Source organism: Cervus canadensis, chromosome 6 (assembly GCF_019320065.1).
Source record: "Cervus canadensis isolate Bull #8, Minnesota chromosome 6, ASM1932006v1, whole genome shotgun sequence".
NCBI lineage: Eukaryota > Metazoa > Chordata > Mammalia > Artiodactyla > Cervidae > Cervus > Cervus canadensis.
In genome coordinates this window covers 75,838,431-75,859,202 of record NC_057391.1, presented here as the reverse complement: position 1 = coordinate 75,859,202, position 20,772 = coordinate 75,838,431, and the positions used below count along the sequence as shown (strand labels likewise).

Below are 20,772 nucleotides of genomic sequence, written 5' to 3'. Positions count from 1 at the left end.
TCTTTTAAAGGGTAAGCAGGTGGGGAAGATAGTGGTCGGTCGTTTAGTGTGTATGGAGGAGAGGGTGGTGACAGTAACCAGGTTAGAGAGATAGATGGGCCAGTTAACAGGCATCTTGTGTGCTTCTGTAAGTAGTTAGGACTTATTCTGGAAAGCCATGAAGAACCACCCAAGATTTTGTAATAGGGAATGACATGATCAGTTATTAGTTTTAGTGATGAGGCTGAAGACCAGTGGCAGGGGATCACAATGACATTGAAATAGTCCAAGAAGGTAATGCTGTGAGCCTGGATTAGGGCAGAAACACTGGAGCAGAAGAGAAGGAAGGTAGACTCAAAGGATTTGGTGACCAGTTAGAGGCGGAGGTGAGAGAAACGATTTGAGGATAACATGTCCATTGCTTGCGTAGGAGACAAGTGCTTTGGTTTAAGATAACCACTAACTGAAATGGAGAACACAGGAGGAGGAGCAGATTTAGGAGACATGGTCTACTGAACTTGAGTTCTCTGTGATCCACCCAGGAAGGGAGTTTTAAATCCAGGTCTGCTGCTCAGGAGAAGAGTGGAAGAGGTCAGTTAGGCAGAGAAAACCATAACACACCTGGGGCAGAAACAGCTGGGAGGCTGCCTGTACCTAGCACCTAGGCACGGGGGAGATGGTGTGTGCACTAGAAATCAGGACCTCTGGATCCCTCGTGTGAAGACAAAGAGACAGAATTAGCTTTTTCCCCTGTCAGATGCCCTGTTTCAAGGCCCTGGACCCAGGTTCTTAGAAATACTCATCTTTTTGTCAAGGACATGTACCAAATGATGAGGACATGTTAGGACAGACCTTTCCACCTAGGTCTGGAACAAAATTTGGCTCAAAAACAGGTCAGTGATAAGCCCAGAGAGCATCTGAATTGAAAAGAGGCCTTAGTCCTGCATTTCCTTCCATCTAATGGTGCCTATAATTGAAACCTCCATTTTCCTTGAGAACTGGGAAGTGGAAATTAAGGGAATGTTCCCAGGATTGGTATATATTTTGAAGCTTTCAGCAGGCTGAAAATACCCGTCGATATATTTTGAAGTGTAATTTCCACTCCCTTACCAGCCAAAATAATTGAACAGGAAGAAAAAGCTGTTAATGCAGGAGGCATATGACATCAGATCCACATTGCCTGGAAATTTACCATTTCAAAGCAATTGAGGGTTTTTACAGCCAATGTTTACAGTCATACATGTCCCCACTCACTGAAGCCACCGTCTGAAGCCATCAAAGGGGCCATCAATCTGGCTTGGACACTGAAATTGTTCACAGTGTCTGGAGCTGATGTCAAAGCAGAGAGAATTTTTTAAACTTATGATGCTATTTTGTCAGTATATAAATCCTAGTGTGTTTTGGCCTGGTAGGTGGTATAAACTGTTGGGGCTGCCGGTACTCATGGAGCCAGTGGAGGCAGGGCTCTGTGATGGCCTGGCCAGGCCCAGCTTCCTCTCTCACTTGGCATCCCTGAGCCCGGTTCCTGCACAGATTGTTCTCTTACTCTAGTCTGAAGTGGTTTTTGCCTCCTGCCCAACCAAAACTGCCTGCCTCCGCCTCCAGCCCCACAGTGGATCCGAGGGGTGTGGGTTCTTCAGCAGAGCAGGGGGTCATGCCGCTTCTCACAGTCTCTGCTGGGCTTGGCAGGAGAGACAGACAGTAGACTTTATAGGTGTTCATCTTCTGTCTGCTGCCAATGCCTCTGCGTGTGTGTGTGTGTGTGCACGCACATGCTATTTTTCAGGTCTTCGACTTCAGGTCTTTCCTGGAATTACTGATTTCTTTCACTATATTTGCCTCCAAAGGAAATTTCTAAACCCACGTCCAATCATTTGTCTTTCTTTCCATCTCATCACACGTCTTTTCAAAGGCCCTTACCTACAAACAGAGCATCTAGTATGTTCTTGGACACTTGGAATGATTAGGAGGCGAGGAGCTGGGGTTTTAGTCCTAGTTGTTCCATAAGCCAGCTTGGTGACCCTGGAAAAGTCACTTATCCGAACTTCTTTCTCATGTTTAAAATGAGGGGTTTGGTACAATAAGACTCAGCAGGTCCTTTCTAGTGCTAGCATCTTATTATTCTGTTTACTTATTTTAATTTTTTAAAACCATTCTGTACCCCAGCAAGAATTATTGGCAATGAACTAAGATGCAATTTTCTTCATTATCACTGGGTCCCCTGGCACATATTACATATATACATATGCATCCAAACAATTGCAGATGTTCCATTGCCTGAAGAATCTGAAAATTTCCAGGATATAGAGACCTAAAAAGGAGATATTGGAAGAATGTGCAAGAGACTGCTACATCCAGGGATACCTCTGAGGAGGGGACCTTGAGGTGAACAGGAGCAGGAGATTTCACTGTATACTCATTGTTTTATACCTTTGGGATGTTTTGCCACACGCACTCATCACCTCTTCATTGTAAAACTTTTTTTAAGCAAGAGTTTTCCTTTCTCTTTCTTCTACCACAGGCCCCTCTGCAGCTCAGCTCCTAGCCGGGGAGGAGGAGCCCCTAGTGGGGCTGGCATCAGCCTCTGGAAGCCGCCCCTCAGCCCAAGCCCTCGCTGGCCAACAGCCCAGCTCCCCCGGCGCCTGGAGGGGGTCTGGGGATGCACACTGCTGCCGGCTGCCTGTTCTGGTGGCGCCCCGGCTGGGCTGTCAGAGCTGGTACAGGGCTTCCATTCAAGGTCCGGCCCTGATGACTCCAGCAGCCAGACAGAGGCAGAGGGACCTACGAATTCAGCAGAGAGGGAAGTGCATCCAGCCTTCAATCCTCCGGATCTAGCCGTTCCCTTTCAAAGACAGATGGCCTTTTGTGGTGTGGTGTTTTCTGCTGCTGATATACAACATGAAGACAGAAACATGGAAGAAAAAGAACAAAAGGGCCAGAGATGAGTGGCGAGAAAGGGTCTCTAAGGCGCCTTCTCCCCACACTGCCCGCCTCTGCTGGGCAGAGCTGGGCTGGGGTCCCACGTCCCTGGTTTCCCACCCCCGCACCCCAGCTCCTCCTCATGGCATCCACCCAGCCTTCCTCTGCCACCTCCTTTCTGACTGTCCCCTTCAGTGGGTGCCAGGCCCTCCACCCCTCCTGTCCATCTCCTCCTCCTCCTCCTCCGGCTTGCCTACTGCACTGCCACTCTGCCCAGGATCAGCTGCCACGGCTAAGGTCCGTTTCCCAAGACGAAGGCGGCTACCTGCCCCCACCACGTGGGATTGCTCAAGGTAGGTTCCTCCAAGCCTCCCTCCCTTCTTTCCAGGGTCGGTAAAGCCCGGGTGAGGCCAGGAGGACGATTGAGACGCGGAGACAGACAAGGAGCCGCAGATGGAGACGCACTCTTGGGAGAGATGAGAAGATACAGGGCGTGAGGAAAAGCAGCCTCGGGGAAAGAAAAGGCAGAGAGCGAAAACCAACAAAAGTGTAATAAATACGAAAACCAGAAAGGCCTGAAGAGAAACCGTCCAGAGAGCAGGGAGTGAGGTCAGAAGGGAGAAGCAGGAGGGGCGGGGATGGAGGCTGAGGAATGGCGCAACAGAAATCTCTCAGGAAGGGTCACTCACCTCCCAGAGCTGTCGGGCTTGTTGGCTGTGGTGAGCCGAATCTATTTAAAAACACACCAGGCATTTTGCCTCATTCTGTTTCCCTGCCCAGAAAGAGCTGGAGCCAAAGGCTCAGGGAACCATTCCAGCCTTAGGACCCTGCACGGGCCACAGGGCTGAAGACCCGCTGCCCTTTCTGGGAATCACCCGCCTTCGCTGCACACGAGAGTTGCCGGGCCACTCAACTCGCAGCATCCTGATGGCAGTCCCGAAGGTTACCAGTGTCATCCACTTCCCACTGGGAAAGACTCAACCACGTCCTTCACTCTGTCTTCAAGCTTGTTGGAAAGCAGATGCTGCTCAAATGTGACAGCTGCTCTAAAGGGATGCTCCAAGAGAGCTCCCTGACCCGTGGGAATATACTTAATGATGGCTGGAGAGGCCTGGGGTGGATTGGATTACAGCAAGACAAAGTAGAGAATGTGAAAGGACATCAAGGATAAAATGGCCCTAGGGAAACCATATGGGACTTGAATGGGAAAAACCTGTGCATCTTTGGAACGCCCTGACCTGGAGATGATCTGACTCCTCATCCACCTGGCACAGAGGGGAGTAGTGGCCAAGGAAAGCTATCCATGCAGGCTTTGTTTGCTCCCCAGCTGAGAGGGTAGGTCTGGGAGGTTCTTCCTTCCCTGGCTCTTGAGCTCATTATATTGTGTAAAGTATATTGTGTATACTTTTCAAGGCTGAATATAAGTCCTCTGCTCTGCATGAGATTTGCATTCTTGAGAAACTCAGTGTACAAATCACACCAAACTTTGCTTGCCAGAGGAGTTGGCTTTTCAAAATAAATTTGAGGTCAGTCCTATGTTTAAAAAGAAGAATGGCTTTTGAAGGTGAATAATCATCCTGGTTCATGTTTGTAACTTTGGAATTTTAAATGTCGATTTGGGTGGTCATATCTACAGTTTCCTTTTAGGTTGCAGTGAAACATTACTTTAAAACAAACCCAAAACCTAAGTAGATAAGTATGTTGCAGGAGCTACTGCTGAAGAAATAAGACATTTTAAAAAATTTATTACAGAAAATTTAAAATATATATTAAAAGAAGTAGAAAGCCTAATGTAAAAAAACCCAGCCTAGACACTTACCAACTCATGGCCAATCCTATGAGAAACATGGACTTTGGAGCCAGATCCAGAGTATGAACTTTGTACAGTGAAAGAGAAATAGGGTTAGTTCTACTGAGGCAGCAGGATCCAGATTTCTACACAAATGCCCTAGACTAGAGCCTAGAGACTAGAGCTTAGAGTATGAGGAGAAGGGCAGAGAAATTCTTACTTAGCAAAGAAGAAACCTAAGACTTAAAAACAAACCCACACACATTCACATTCCATTTCTGCTCCTCTCTGAAGGATGCATTATGCACAAGTAATAGTAACAGCGGTTACTGTCAGGAAGGGACAGGACTGGGGAGGAGGTTCCTTTTTCATTATACATTTGAAAACAAATTTTGTCCTATGTGCACATGTTATTTCTTCTTAAAAGTAACTTGTTAAAAACAAACATCATGAAGCTTCGCTGTACCCAGTTCCCCTGGGAGTGAAAAAAGAACAAACTGCCTGGACTCAGACCACCAAATGTCATCACATTTTGACCTGGATTTGCTGTGTTATAGTAATCTGCTCAGCTAACTGAATGTACAACCTCCCAACCCCAACCTGTACATCATCAGGATGTATGTTTCATGTGATACAAAAAACTCCAGCCCTTCATGATTACATGAGTTAGTCACCATGTTTGACCCCGGGGACTATAGCCCACCAGGCTCCTCTCTGTTCATGGGATTTCCCAGGCAGGAATACTGGAGTGAGTTGACATTTCCTTCTCCAGGGAATCTCCGTGGCTTAGGGATTGAACCCACGTCTCCTGCATTGACAGGTGGATTTTTTACCACTGAGCCACCAGGGAAGCCCCCTAATGACATGGGTATATATATACCTTCGTCAAAATTCACCGAGCTGTAGTTATAAGATTTGTACGTTTTATTGTATTTTCACTATATTGCACTTCAATAAAGTATTATTAACAGCAGCAAAAATTTCAGCCTTTGTGTACAAATAAACCAAAGAATCACCATTTGGGGGTTTATTGGGTTGGTGGTTCAGAGAAAACAGTTGTTTTGAGAAAACAACATGATGTGGACTTTCTGCAAAAACTTGCTCCTTGGAAGCTACCACGACAGCATGTGCTTTTGGTTAAGCATTCCACGGCTGAAACGCAACTCGATGCTAAAATGCCGAGAGGATGAGGCAAAATCTTGGCCAAGGTCAAGCTCTGCTGATGGTTTGAGAGGGGGATGGCAGCCAACTCTCTGCACTTGTATAACATTTAAAAAAGAAAAACTAACCCCAAGTCATCTTCTGTTCCTGTTCGGAGCCAACTTTAGTCTTGCTCATTGTATCCAAGAACTCAGAGGAAGCCATGTGGGCTACAGCTCAGGCTGACCAAACCTCCAGATCTTGATTAGAAAGAGACTGCGCCAACCAGCTGGGGCCCCACTTGGCGCCATGAGATGTGACAGCGAAGGGAAAGTTGCTCAGTCACGTCTGACTCTGTGCGACCTCACAGACCGTCCATGGAATTCTCCAGGCCAGAACACTGGAGTGGGTAGCCTATCTCTTCTCCAGGGGATCTTCCCAACCCAGGGATCGAACCCAGGTCTCCCCCATTGCAGGCAGATTCTTTACCAGCTGAGCCACAAAGGAAGCCCAAGAATACTGGAGTGGGTAGCCTATCCCTTCTCCAGTGGATCTTCCGACCCAGGAATCAAACCGGGGTCTCCTGCATTGAAGGCAGATTCTTTTTTTTATTCATTTTAATTGGAGGCTAATTACTTTACAATATTGTAGTGGTTTTTTGCCATACATTGACATGAATCAGCCATGGGTATACATGTGTTTCCCATCCTGAAGCCCCCTCCCACCTCCCTCCCCATCCCATCCCTCTGGGTCATCCCAGTGCATCAGCCCTGAGCACCCTGTCTCATGCATTGAACCTGGACTGGTGATCTGTTTCACATATGATAATATACATGTTTGTTTCAATGCCATTCTCCCAAATCATCCTATCCTTGCCCTCTCCCACAGGGTCCAAAAGACTGTCTATACATCTGTGTCTCTTTTGCTGTCTCCCATGTAGAGTTATTGTTACTATCTAAATTCCATATATATGCGTTAATACACTGTATTGATGTTTTTCTTTCTGGCTTACTTCACTCTGTAAAATAGGCTCCAGTTTCATCCACCTCATTAGAACTGATTCAAATGTATTCTTTTTAATGGCTGAGTAATATTCCATTGTGTATATGTACCACAGCTTTCTTATCCATTCATCTGCTGATGGATATCTATGTTGTTTCCATGTCCTGGCTATTGTAAACAGTGCGCAGGCAGATTCTTTACCAACTGAGCTATCAGGGAAGCCCAAGATATAAAAAAGATGTCTACATTTTAGGAGAGGGGAGAGATATATACTTTAGCCTCCTTTTTGGGAATCTGGTCATTGATCCAGAACAACAAAATGACCCCAATATGGTAGAAAAAGGGGGGCCCATGTCTACATTGAAGTGATTATTGTGAAAAGAGCTTCAAGTTTAGCATACCGGGTACAAAGAAGTTTATGCAACACAAAGCCAATACACCATAACCTCTTTGGGACTGAAACGAAGCACAATGATGGACTGTAATATGTATCTTTTGCCAGGTCACAGAGAATGGATACACAGAGGGGAAAATGTCTCTTGGTAGCTTATAAAATACAATCTTTATATTTTGTATATGTCTGTCTCACTGGTGGCCAGAAAGGTAAGCAGGACAAAGGCCCAGGCGGGTCAGGGTTATAGAAAGGCAAGCCCTAGAGACTTCTCAAGTCTCCCTGGCAGTTAACTATGCCTTAGGATACACGGATGGAGAACAATGTGTTAACACAGTGGAGCCCTCAAATTTTCTTAGGTAGTCCTGACAGCATAAAAAAAGAGAATATTAACTTACTGATTTAATGTTTTACTTTCCAAGTGCCCAGTTCTATTCAATTCTCTCTCATTGGCACAGCCGCAACATCTCCGATCTTTAAATGAGAAACCTTGTTTTTTTCCTCCCCAACATCCTCCCATTTACAACACTTGGCAAAAATGCCTCATTTCTACTCCATGCTGATTTCTTATTAAGCCTTACGGCACTGGCAATGTGGGTGAAGATAAAGATTTCTCTTCTTTACTGTCAAATAGTGAATTGAATAGAAATGTGAGTTCCCTAAGGCCACACACAGTATATCTCTGGTGAGAAGAGTGTTTTGACCACAGGTGGAGCTCCAGATGGAGGGAGCAGGCTTGGCCCTAGTCAACAGGCTGGGAGGACACGGTGTGGCATCCTGCCTTCCTCACCCCGCTTCCCTTCATGCACAGCCTCCATCCCCAGGGCTGGGGTGGGATGAGAATGTGCAACAAAGCAGAAGGTACACAACACCCACGGGAAAGTGCCACATAAAACAGTGGGATGTATTACAGAATGCCACGCTAGTAGGCCCCTTTACGGCACATCTAATTCAAACTCCGAGCTTTATAGGTACAGAAAAGAACCCAAAAAAGTTAAGCGATTGGTCCAAAGACACACAGCTGATGGCCAGAACCAGACACTATCACCAAGGCCTCTTGATCTTCCAATACACTATACAATTAAGTTTGAAGTGAAGTGAAAGTCGCTCAGTCGTGTCCGACTCTTTGCGACCCTATGGACTATACAGTCCATGGAATTCTCCAGGCCAGAATACTGGAGTAGGTAGCCTTTCCCTGCTCCAGGGGATCTTCCCAACCCAGGGATCGAACCGAGGTCTCCCGCATTGCAGGCAGATTCTTTACCAGCTGAGCCACAAGAAGCAAAATATAAAGGTAAGTCCATGGACTATGCTCCCATCCTCCCCCACCAACCAAATAAATGTACCTTCTTTAAAACTGCCCATGTCTCAATCTCCTATTTCTTTCCACACCCACCAGCTCACCACCCACAAAAGCTCAAATTTCAGATTCTTTTCCAGGACTTAATAGATACCCTGTGGTCTGAGCAGTCAGAATCCCAACTCTGCCCCAGCATGTTGCAGCCTGAGAAGGGAGATCTTCGGGAAGCAGGCGTAGAGTGTAAGTAGCCTCTACAACTCAGGAATATCTGGACTCACACATCCCGTTGATAATAATGCTGACTGTAAATTCAGTGGCTCTTGAAGCTTATGCTGGCAGAAAGGCAACAGGCTACCCATTAGGCAAGAGAGAAACATTCAAGAATTAAAAGCAAATAAGGAAGTTGCAAGGACAAATGCCTTGAGTTCGGTCTGGAGGATATGAGATGAACTATCTCCACTCAGTCAGACAGTGACCTTCTAAGGCAGCAAGTACCACTGCCTTAGAGGAGGGAATACCCAGGAAGTGTGAACTAGGGCTTCCTACATTCCCTCTTCCAATGCACAAGAAGTCAGATCCTGCTTATCTCCATGGGATTGCCCATTTGGTGCAGTACCCACAATGACTGGGGGGTGCCAACAACCAGAGTTGGCCACAGACAAGGCTAGTGAGGAGGAAACAATGGTCTAATGTATTTCCCACCTTCCCAAATAACATGTTGCTAGTTAAGTAAGGACCTTGGTGCCACAGGCAAAGGCATCTCCCTGGTAGAGTGGGTGGAACAGGTACTTTTGAACAAGTGGAACGATCATGTGGCTGCATGTCAGCCCAGCTCCATCATCTGATGCAAAACTGCCCCAGGACTGGGGACAGAAGGAAGGTATTTGGTTCCAGCATAAGGGGGCAACTTGGGGAATACCTAAAAAGAATGACTCAGTTCCAAAAGAAGTATTTTTGAGGATTATGTATAAATTTTATTTTATTCAATCAAGAGTCAACTATACGAGAATGGGGCTTCCTAGATGGCTCAGTGGTGAAGAATCTGCCTGCCAGTGCAGGAGATGTGGGTTCGATCCCTTGGTGAAGAACATCTCCTGGAGGAGGAAATGGCAAAACATTCCAGTATTCTTGCCTGGGAAATCGCATGGACAGAGGAGCCTGGCAGGCTACAGTCCGCGCAAGCGTGCTAAGTTGCTTCGGTCATGTCCGACTCCTTGGAAATCTATGGACCGTGGCCCACCAGACTCCTCTGTCCATGGGATTCTCCTGGCAAGAATACTGGAGTGGGTTGCCATGCCCTCCTCCAGGGGATCTTCCCAACCAAGGGACCAAACCTACATCTCTTAAGTCTCCTGCACTGGAGGCAGGCTCTTTACCACTAGCGACATCTAGGAAGCCCCGGCTATAGTCCATGGGGTCGTAAAAATGTCAGACATGATTTAGTGACTAAACAAAAGCAATACAAGAATCATTCTTACACCCTCTTATAGTTTATCTCATCCAAGAAAAACTGATTCTCAACTGCATTCCTGAGGGATGAGGTACTCTAAAAATGACAAAGTAAAGAACAGAAAAGACGAGACCAGAAAGAAGAATCCTTTTAAGATACATAATAATTAGCAAACTAGTAAACTGAGAGACTATGGTACCTCTCAGAGGATGAGACATAATGAATTAAAAGAAAAAGATAGATGAATGAATGAAACACTCAAAGAGGTAAGGTAACTAAAATTTAAATTATAGTCAAATGTTAGGGCCCCAAACATTAGAATAGGAAGCTGAACAAAAGCTCTTTCTGTCTGCTGGGCTCCTGAGAGTCTAAAATGAGGGATTAAAATGGCTTTATTTCAACAGAACACATTTTGTCATCTGATCTCTGTCTGTGACATGGATAACTTATGGCTGCACTCTTAAGAGGGAAACAAATCCCTGAATATCATGCTTTGTTCGCTTTAGGATGGCAAATCAGTAATTGCTTGTTTATCAGGGGGGGAAAAAAGGCCATAACCCTTATTTTAAAATAAAATTTTTTATTTTTAATTAATTATTTTTACAATTTTATTTTAAAACAAACAGTATTTCCAAAAATCACTGCTGCAAGGAGGAATGAGGCAAGGAAGGATGGGAGCAGAAGGGAAACAGAAAAAAGACTCTGAGGCTGCAATCATAGTGCCCAGGCACGTCAGAGAGGCCTTTGCTGTGACGCTGTCGGCTCACTGTTGCTCACAGAGGAGGAAACTCAGCAAATGCCCCAGGACGTGCGGGAAAGGGTCAGAGGCAAGCCTTCCCATCACAGAAACTCCTAAAAATGGCTATCAGTTTGTACTCCCTCCAGCAACGTGCCTCCCCCTCCTTGCAATCCAATTTCTAAGGTTCTAACCTAAGTAAGTTAGCAAAGTTATAGTCAAAGATTTACACACAAAAAAGTTCATCGCATGTATCATTGATATTAACAAACGATCTGAAGCAACCAAAAATTTCAACAGTGAGGGCATGGATAATAAAGTAAGGTAGAGTTACTGGAAATCTACTTTCAAAGATTTAAAGAGATAAGAAATTACTTATGATACCATGTTAAATGAAGGAAAAATAGTATACCAAGCTATATGTATACTCTCAAGCCTGTTTAAATACTACACACGATATATGCATTTTTAAATACTGAAAGGAAATTCATAAACATAACTGCAGAGATTAGTTTTGTTCTACCCAGAGGGATGATGGATTTTCATTCTTTCTTTAGATTCGTCTCTAACAAGCATACGCGTTACTTTTATATCAGAAAAAAAAAAACCCAACTTATTTTAAAACACTCTTACCCTAAAATAACTCATTTGAGATAGCAATTGTCAGTCTTAGGGACAGGCTGCTAAAGTCCAAGGCTGATTGAAAAAAAACGAAAAGATTCAAATCTAAACAGCGCGTGTTCTAAAAAGGACAGAGATTGCGTGTGCCATAGTCCAGATTTTCCTTCTATCTTGGCTGCTGGCTCTGTGATATTAAGTTCTGCAGGGAGCTCTACTGGAGAACCCATTCCTTTCACCCGAAGCAACCACAGCACCTTAAACGACCTCTTAGGACATGATTCTCACATCTTAGTGTGAAAGGGAAAGGAAGAGCCCTACTCTCTTAAGAGAAAGAGGTTTTTCTTATAAAACTTATCAAAATGACTCAGAATCAGATATACACAGTCTGAAACATAAGTCGTGAGTTATGTCCAAGAACCGGGTATAAAAGCCCCTTATTCTCAAGAATGAATATAAAGCAAGAGCTACAGGCGCCCCCTTGTGGCAAGCCTGACTACTACGACGCCCGCCCATCCGTTTCCCGGTCCTCTGCCGTGTGCTCCAGTGCAGTTATAGCCCCATAACCACCTAGTGTGCGGAACATGCGGCCCCCAAGACTTTCTGATTTAGGGCCCAGAAACACCTATTTGAGGACGAGTGGGAAGGGACAGAGGAAAAAAATGCAAGATGTGCATGTGTGGTGGGCTGCTGTCCAGGGGTCAAAGCTAGGGGCGGGGGTGGGAGGCGGGGTGGAGTGGGGTATGTGGTGCGGAAGGGGAATCTGTGCATACATACCACGGGCTTCCCACGTGGGGCTAGTGGTAAAGAACCTGCCTGCTAATGTAGGTTAGACATAAGAGATGTGGGTTCGATCCCTGGGTGGGGAAGATCCCCTGGAGAAAGGAATGGCAACTCACTCTAGCATTCTTGCTTGGAGAATCCCAAGGTCAGAGGTGCCTGGCAGGCTACAATCCATAGGGTCGCAGAGAGTCGGACACGACTAAAGCGACTTAGCACACACCACCGGGCTGCCTAGATCTCCTTCCCCAAGAGTATCCACTGATTTTACAAAGTTATAAAGCAAAAAGTTTTACATTTACAATTCATGAACTTTGTGCTTAGAAGTTGTTTTACTTATCAATGTTAGAGCAGCCATAACCGACTCAGGCACACTTCCAACACAGAGTTCCTGTTGAATTCTGGCCATAAAAAAATTTTTTTAAAGCTTGTTAAAATCTTGTAAGAAAGTTTTCCTTATACTTTAAAAAAGATACTAATCACTAATAAGTTGATTTCACGCTCAAAGTGGTGGCCTCACGTTTAGAAAGATGAGAAACACCACCGTTTTGAACATCGAAATGGATTAATTAATCCCAGTGTCCCAGGCAAGATGGGAGACGGAGAAATCCTCTCACTGCAACCTGACCAAATGGCTCTGGGAGAGAATTAAAGAGCTTAAAAGAGGTCAGTATTGCAAATCTGATAGAACACAGAACACTGAAGGGACCAGATACTGATTCTGAGAAAAGATAATCTTCCTCTCAGAAAAGGGATTACACTAAAAACCTTGACGTTCTGGGCAGGAGGATTGCAACAAACAGCCGAAAGCTGAGCAAATCATCCAAGTTCTCTAGGGAGACAGTCCTTGTGCTTCTCTGTGGCCCACCCAGGCCTCTTTCCAGAAGAGAATCCCCTCCAGTGTTCGGGTGAAAACATATGGCAGGAAGGTGCTGCCTTGGTCCTGAACGTGTAAAGGGGAGCATTTGCAAGGACGTGTAATAAACCAGCCCAGGTGGGCCGGATCCCTGCCCAGGTGAGCTCCAGCACAGCATCAAGCCAAAGAACTTCTAATCACGAGGCTGAACTGGGAATAGGAATCCAATCCCTTTTCACCTCTCCAACCTCTAGAAGAACGTTTTATTTTTTTCTCCCTCCTAACCGGATGGGATTGAAATGCTTGACAGCTCCTGTTTGAGATAAACTACACACTGGACAGGGAAGAAAAATTATTAAAAACTCGGAAGTCCTGACAAGACACTTCAGGAAGAATCCTTCATGTGTCGCCTGGACAGGGAAAGCATTATAGGGAGAGGGGAAAAATATGAAGGTCATGGTTCCCATTGGTCCAGAAAAGGGCGGAATAGAGAATTCTCACTCTGCCCAGCTGAAATTCAAAACCGGGAGCACCCCTGAAAGCAACAGCCTGGCTCCATCAGAAGCATCCTGGGATGATCACGACGGGTTTAGTATTGTGAGTTGTGTCACCAGAATTTGACAATGACATTAAAACAGGAAGAGGTGACTTGGCACCCCCCCGGCTCCAGCTTCCCAGGCGTCCTGACCCGGAAGGGAGGCGGCGATCATGACAGCTTGATGGGAAGGTCCTCCCCGTATTTCCGGAGCAGCTTCTGATGGTTGTGGTCCACCGACCACTGCTGGGGCAGGTGCCTGGGTTGCATGGAGTCCAGGAAGTGCTGCCGCCAGCGGCTCTCCAGCTGCATGAGGGAGCGCAGCCCGCCCTGGGTGTGGCGCTGCACCACCTTCAGCCCGTGAGGAACGTAGTTTTCATTGGAAATCCTGTCGAGATACGAAGGACAAGGGTCTGAGGAAAACAAGCAAGGACAGCATCTCAATGGCTCCAGATCCTGTGGGCCAAGGGGCTTCCATGGGGGAACACAGAGAGGCTACCCGACTCCTGAAGGGTTGGTTACTTTGATGCTTTTGAAAACATCTTCTTTCCCATATCTGACTTTTTAAAAATAGTTCGGTCAAGCACAATCAATTCCATAGAAGACATCTGGGGATTCTGAGCTATACTTATGGGAAGACCACTGCATAACGCTCAACCCTACTAGTGGGGGCCCCACCGCCTGGCAGATGATGGGTGGAGAATGGAGGTCTTTCATTAACTGAAGGGTTTCCTTCCTACTGGCTTACCCTTTTTTTTTTTTTTTTTGTATAGCATCTTTTTATTTACTTTACCATTGCTTTAATGCACTTTAAAATTTATCTACATTAATTGGGAACAAAGAAACAAAAATAGACATTTCTTTGTTTTTCATAAATAACTACTCTCCATATTTGATAAAAATTTTTTTTTTTTAATATTTATTTATTTGACAGCACTGAGTCTTAGTTGCAGCACGGGGTCTGATCAATCTTCGTTGCAGTATGCGCAATCTTTAGCTGCGGCCTGTGGGATCTAGGGCTTCCCTGGTGGCCTAGATGGTGAAGAATCCACCTGCAGGGCGGAGACTCAGGTTCAGATCTAGTTCCATCAGATCCAGGTAAAGAACCTGGGCCCCCTTGCATTGGGAGCACAGAGTCTTAGCCAACAGACCACCAGGGAAGTCCCTCGACCTTCTTTTAAGTTACTCATTCTGATCAATACTTAGTCTTTATATGAACTCTTCAATCAGCCCACGTGTTCCAGGCTTTCATCACAGTGTAATACTTGAATGTAAAATAAAGGTGGCATATTTCTTCAGTGCCTTCCTTCTCATACGAAGAAATGCCAAACCACATCCACAAGACGTGTTTTGGTCACAGTTAAATGCTACCGTGTTGCTCGGCTGCACAGCTCGTGCTGTTTAATGAGAAGATGAAGCCCTGCCTCCTTTCTCACTAAGATGCCTTGTGAGCAGTGCCTTCAGCTCCTGTGAATGAAAGGATTTCCCTGCCTGGGATTCAGTTCCTCTCCCTGCATCCACACCCCACTCTCAATCCTCCCCGTCTAGCCTGTTCGTGCCTTCCGGGTGTTTGTGGGCTATGTTCTTATTTAACTCACAAGCATACCACTAACTTGCCTAACTTTCCCCAAACAGCTGTTCTTCTTGGTCCTAGACATCCAAGCCCAGCACCCTCCCATCCAAGGCAGCGAGATGAATTTACTAGATAGGTTGGTCACCGAAAAGGGAAATGTAGCTGTTTTAGGAAATACATCTGGGAACTGATTAAAGAAGCTAGTCTCCTTAATTTGTAATATAACCTTAACCTTAATTTTGATATATCTAAAATGGAGTTTGCAAAATAGTCTTAGGAATAATTTTTAAATCTTGAAAGATTTAAAAAAAATACAGGATATGATGTTAGCAGAAACCAATAAGAAATCTAAATCCTACCTCACAGGAGGGAAAGAATTGTTATAAGAAACAATTAAGGCAATATATATAAAGTTTGTTAACTGGGCTAAATAGATTAGCATATCTATAAAAATTTGTTCAATAAATATTTGTTGCTATAATTAAGTTTATGGGAGTTTTTTTTTTTTTAATAATAAAACACCATAGGCAACCAGCAACACTATCAGGATTTGTGAACTTACCAGTTCAGTTACTTCAATCCCTGGAAAGAACTGACAAGTTGGGAAGCAAACTATAACAGGCAGCCCAGAGTTTTTAGCATCTGGGCCATGCTGCCATTCATTTCTCAGGACTATAAAATGCCTCTCATCTAGGGACACTGAATTAAATGATATGAATTCAGTGAATTCAACTATGTACTCCTGGGGAAAGAGAGAGAAAGCAAGCAAGGAAGCAAAAACGTACAACGTAATTTAAATGCTAACAACGATCCTGGCCAACATGCCATTCAGCAGGCCAATACCCTGGAGGGCAGGTTAGAGACAGGAAACATGAACCCCTGTGTCTCAATTCCCACCGACCTGGATAAGGGAAAAGATGCAAAACCACACACACTGTACTTCACAGGCAACTCCAGAGACTGGAGGGATATTTCTTGGCTCTGATTTTCCTCTTACGTGCTGACCACAAGATTTCCTTCTGCAGAAAATGCATAAGGTTCAACTCCGGTGCCTTTGAACTCTCCTGCTCATTATGAAAATGGCTGGACATAGGGATATGATCTTAAAAGGTCAAGGACAGAAGGCAGGTCTCCTCTAGAAAGTTAATCAGCAAATCGACTGCTCTGTCCCACCTGCCTGGATATCTTGAGCCACACAGACTCAGCGGGGTGAGCCCGAGGCTGCCGCGGGGCACCTGCTTCTGCCCTACAGGCACGCAAACCGAGCAGCCGATGTAAAGACACTGGACCAGTCGTCACTCCCCTCTGAGCAGGACCGCAGATCATACCTGGTCTCCAGGCTGGCTGCCTCCTGAAGCATCTCCTCCGTGACCGTGTCTGTGCGATAAAACTCTCGCAGCGCCTGCAGCAGCTCCTCCTTCCGGTGCGCAGGCAGGCTCTCGGCGTTGAGCAGGGCCCTGGCGCCCGAGCGCACCTGCCGGCGCTCAGGGTCCTCCAGGAGGCGCAAGCCCTCCTCGGAGCCAATGGGGGCCTGGAACTCCCTGGCCAGCTGCTGCTTCAGGTGGTTGTCGTAGTAGTTGGAGATGGCGTGGCAGGAGGTGCAGAGCAGCAGCACGTCGTGGGAGTTGTGGTCCTTCATCTCGATGGGGAAGTGCTTCCGGTACTCGTGTGGGATCACGTTCTTCCTGCGGGCGCCCGGCACAAGGCAGCGCGCGTTAGCAGACGACACAGACCGAACACGGAGTCGGCAGGTGGGCTACTGGGATTCTGATCTGGGTCTAAACACGACTGAGGAGCTGGGGCCCCACAACCCAACAGAGACGACAGAAAGGCCCGACCACCTATTCCGGTCTCCGCCCACCTGCCTATGGCCCTTGGGTCCCCCTCTCCTTGAAGTAGCACAGACCACCGGGTCTCTGACTCCTCTGGCAAGCCAGGGGTAGGAAGAGGCTGATAACCACCTTTGGGAAGTCTGTGCTCCCCAAAGGAGAAGGATCTGAGAAATGAAAAGAAATTCTAATGGCCTTTAACATCTAGAAAATAACCCTCTCAAAGCATGCAGCAGATAACCACTCTTCCCGAAATTTTGGAAGCCTGGTGATCTGTAAGAGCCCGTTTCTTTCATCTGAAGAGTCCCTTACTCCTGGTTCATCAAAGTCCGTCATTGTCTTCTAAGGAGAACTAAGTTCTCAGGGAAAACTCCTGGCCACCACAACTGTTTGCCTTACTTTGCAAGGAGAGATAGGAGTCAAGTGAGTTACTACACCTCAGTAGCCAGGGAGAAAGCCCAGGTGTCTGGGTACCCGGACCCAGTGGTAACATCACCCTCATTGCCTGGGGACCTTGACGCAGAATAATCTCAGACTATTCCAGAGTGTGCCTTCAGGTCACCTGGATACTCATGTACCCAGGGTCACAAAGCCTGTGAGCCACTCAAGGGAGGATCACAAGGACACAGAAAGGCAGCTTCTGAAGGAACTGGTCTCCGTTCCTTCATGAGCAAAAGGGAACGACTCTCTTCATGGCAAACTGTTTTGACAAGAGTGTTTCATTCCGGAAACTAAAAACTGGCTTTGGTGGGGGGCGGCGGGGCGGTGGGGGTAGTGGCAGGCACCACTACAGCAAGGCCAGGCAGAGTGTGGAAGCTCTCGGGGACACTGGGATGCCCCCTGGGGACAAGTCTCCAAGCCAAAGTGGGCAGACTCAACCAAGCCCGCCGAGGGCCCTGCGTGTGGCTTGAAAGGCACCTTCCATCAGAAGCAGACAAGAGGGCAGCCGCACCCTGCTGGACACTCACCGAATGTATGAGTCTTTCTTGCCACACACTACACACAGGTTCTCTTTAACCATCAAGTAGTAGTCTCCCGGGGATTCGGGTCTGCCCGCAGGTTCAAACTGCAGCTTGACCACAAAAGGCTCTTCACTCACCAGCTCTTAGAGGAAAGAGGCAGCGTTAGCACATGACCGTCTGCCCACCTCTCCCCCAAGGAAGAAGCACCACCTCAGTTGTTCTCTGCTGTGTCCTGGGCAGAGATCACTATTTCTGGGCTTTGAACAGCTCCATCCTGCGTGTCTCTAGGGCTCTCTTGCCTTCTACACATCGCAACCCTCTCCCTGATCTCAGGCTCACTCCAGTCAGTGCCTGCATGCACCTAATTATAAATCAAGTATGACGGCTGAGTCTCAAACCTCCGATGCCTTTGTCCAGGTACCACTGAGCTTTTCTTCGATCACAAGTGCAGAGGGGCTGTCCATCAGGAGCGTGGAGAAAGCAGTTATCGTAGAGAGGTGATTTTCTGTGGGGAAGGGAGAGAGAAATCTAAAATTTGGAGCGAACTATTGATCAAGGTATCAATTACCTTCCTATATTCTGAGTGACCCAAGCCATTCAACACTAGGGTCATATGTTACATTTATTGGGGGGGGGGCGGGGGGAACATGGTGAGAAACCATGTTTACTCTTCCATCTACAATGGGCTAAGAAAGAGAAATTAAAATGAATTAGTTTATACCATTAGTTTTTATATTTATAGATTGGGAAATTAGGGAGTAAGTTGGGTAATGTTTACATGGTTCTACCATGAAAGCAAGCAGGAACAGGACATGAAGAAACTTCCCTGTAATCACTGGATTAAACCAAGTCAATTAAAATTCAAGCTCAAGTAATGAGTGCCATGTGGATTTATTTCTGGCTCATACGCAATGCTTGCTTCAATTTAATCATCCAATTCCTAAAGGCATTTTGCTTAGAGGAACCAAACTTCCACTCCAAAGTATTTATTAGTCATCATTCTGCAATAGAGACATAAGCTGTACAGGAAAATTCTCATTGACTAGAGAATAACATAAGTTTAGGACCTGGATACCATTCTAAATAATCAAATACCAAATGAGTAAGAAATCGAATGATGCATTTCTCCTGAAAAGTATGAGGCACTTCATGTTACTTTCACAGCTCTCCTGAAGCAAGCAAAGAATAATAATTATACCCCTTGGTGGCTCAGATGGTAAAGAATCTGCCTGCAATGCAGAAGATCCAGGTTCAATCCCTGGGTAGGGAAGATCCCCTGGAGAAGGGAATGGCAACCCAGTTCAGCATTCTTGCCTGGAGAATCTTGCCTGGAGAGCCTGGCGGGCTACAGTCCATAGGGTTCACAACTGAGTGACTACACTTTCACTTTTCTCATTTATAATAGAAGTACAGATCTTAAGGTTGTATCAAGGTCAGTGACAAAGCTAGATTAAGCACTCCTCATTTCCACTTCCACTGCTCAAAAATAAAACAGTAGAAGGGTAAAAGGGAAAAGTACACAAATAAAGGCTAGCTCCAAATGTCCTTGAAGGAAAGGAAAAATAAAAATCCTTGGAGAGCCCCTGCCACCTTACCACACAAGCCTTCTTCCCAGACCCAAGGTAAAGCATCATGCTTTTTGCTGCAGGCTGGGCCACTGAATCTACTAGACACAGAACAACTCAGTTACCTGGCAGAATAGCCCACTCCCAGGGGCTTTCTTTTATGTTTTCTGGGGTCTCTCCCTTGGTGGTTGCCTGGCATTGTTCCATCAGCTTTCGACTTCTTATTTCTTATTTTCTGCTGAGATTCTGTTGCTTCCCCATTAACCTCTTCTCCTGATCGGCTAAGCCCTTTGCTTCGGAATGGGATATCTACCACATCCTGACATTTCTCTAAGATTTTTCTCCAGACAATGTGGTCATCATTTTCTTCTAGAGTCGAATTCCTAGAGAAAGGGTATCCAAGAAGATGGAGAAAGAGAGCCACTGAAATCTGGGCATCCCTGGCAGCATAAATTACCTGAAGAGAAAAGTCAGAGATCAGTAGAATCCAGAAGGCGGACCAGAGAGAGCAAGTTCAAAGTCAGTCACAAAGACAAGAGACCACTTCCAGGTTCTAATTCAAGATGCACAGTAACCCAGGCACCATCTACTGCTTAAAACGTTTTCATTACAAAAAAATTCAAACTAGACAAAAATAAATCAAATGGTATAATGAATCCTCATGTAACATAGATAAAATAATGACTTATTCTACATGCTTGAAATTCCTAATCTATATAAATCAGTGAAGTTTCCTTCTATCTGCTACCAAACCTGCTGGACAGATTTTCCTCCAGCTTGGAGTAGGGTACTTATCACAGGTCTGACAGCTAGTACATGAATTTCACTTTGGAAATGGTCATCATCTAGAACAACTGACACCAAGATTCATTAAGAGGCCTGTGTGACTACTGATCAGAGACAAACTGCTGTACATATTAATATGATATGTAAAACAAGAAAAACAGCTTCAAACATGGACCTCAGATCAAAAGTCACAAGGGTCCATTTCTGGAATTTATGTATTTAACAATAGTAAGTCATTCTCTCAAGCAACTAGGCACAGGCAAGCTGGTCATAAATAAAAGTAGTCAAAACTATTAATTTAATTACTAGCTCTTCCTAACAAAGCATGTAAGGACTTTAATGAAAATTCCTTTAATTCACCTTTAATAATCAAGCCTGGTAAATAATACTATTCATATAGATCTTTTTTTCTGTGTGTACTTTTAGAATAACAAAAAAAGAACAGAATACTAGAAAAAGAAGTTTAGATAAAATTTTCCACGTATACTCAACCATCTACATCTCTGTCAGCAAGCAGTCTCCCACAGGAAAAGAAGGTGTTTGAATGTGAAGAGTGCAGAAT

General features: G+C 45.6%; 1 protein-coding gene across 3 annotated transcripts in view; it reads right to left on the bottom strand.

Annotated features, from left to right (window-relative positions):
* Positions 1-10,533: 10,533 nt before the first annotated feature.
* EXD2 (exonuclease 3'-5' domain containing 2) overlaps positions 10,534-20,772 on the bottom strand; it is a 50,670-nt gene continuing 40,431 nt past the window's right edge. For all 3 annotated transcript variants that reach the window (XM_043472382.1, XM_043472383.1, XM_043472384.1), the window contains 5 exons: positions 19,550-19,881; positions 18,258-18,364; positions 17,866-18,001; positions 16,397-16,753; positions 10,534-13,883 (listed from right to left, as the gene is read on the bottom strand). In XM_043472382.1, coding sequence (XP_043328317.1) covers positions 13,667-13,883; positions 16,397-16,753; positions 17,866-18,001; positions 18,258-18,364; positions 19,550-19,881 — 1,149 coding nt within the window. In that variant the 3' untranslated portion in view covers positions 10,534-13,666. The remainder of the gene's footprint in view (positions 13,884-16,396; positions 16,754-17,865; positions 18,002-18,257; positions 18,365-19,549; positions 19,882-20,772) is intronic.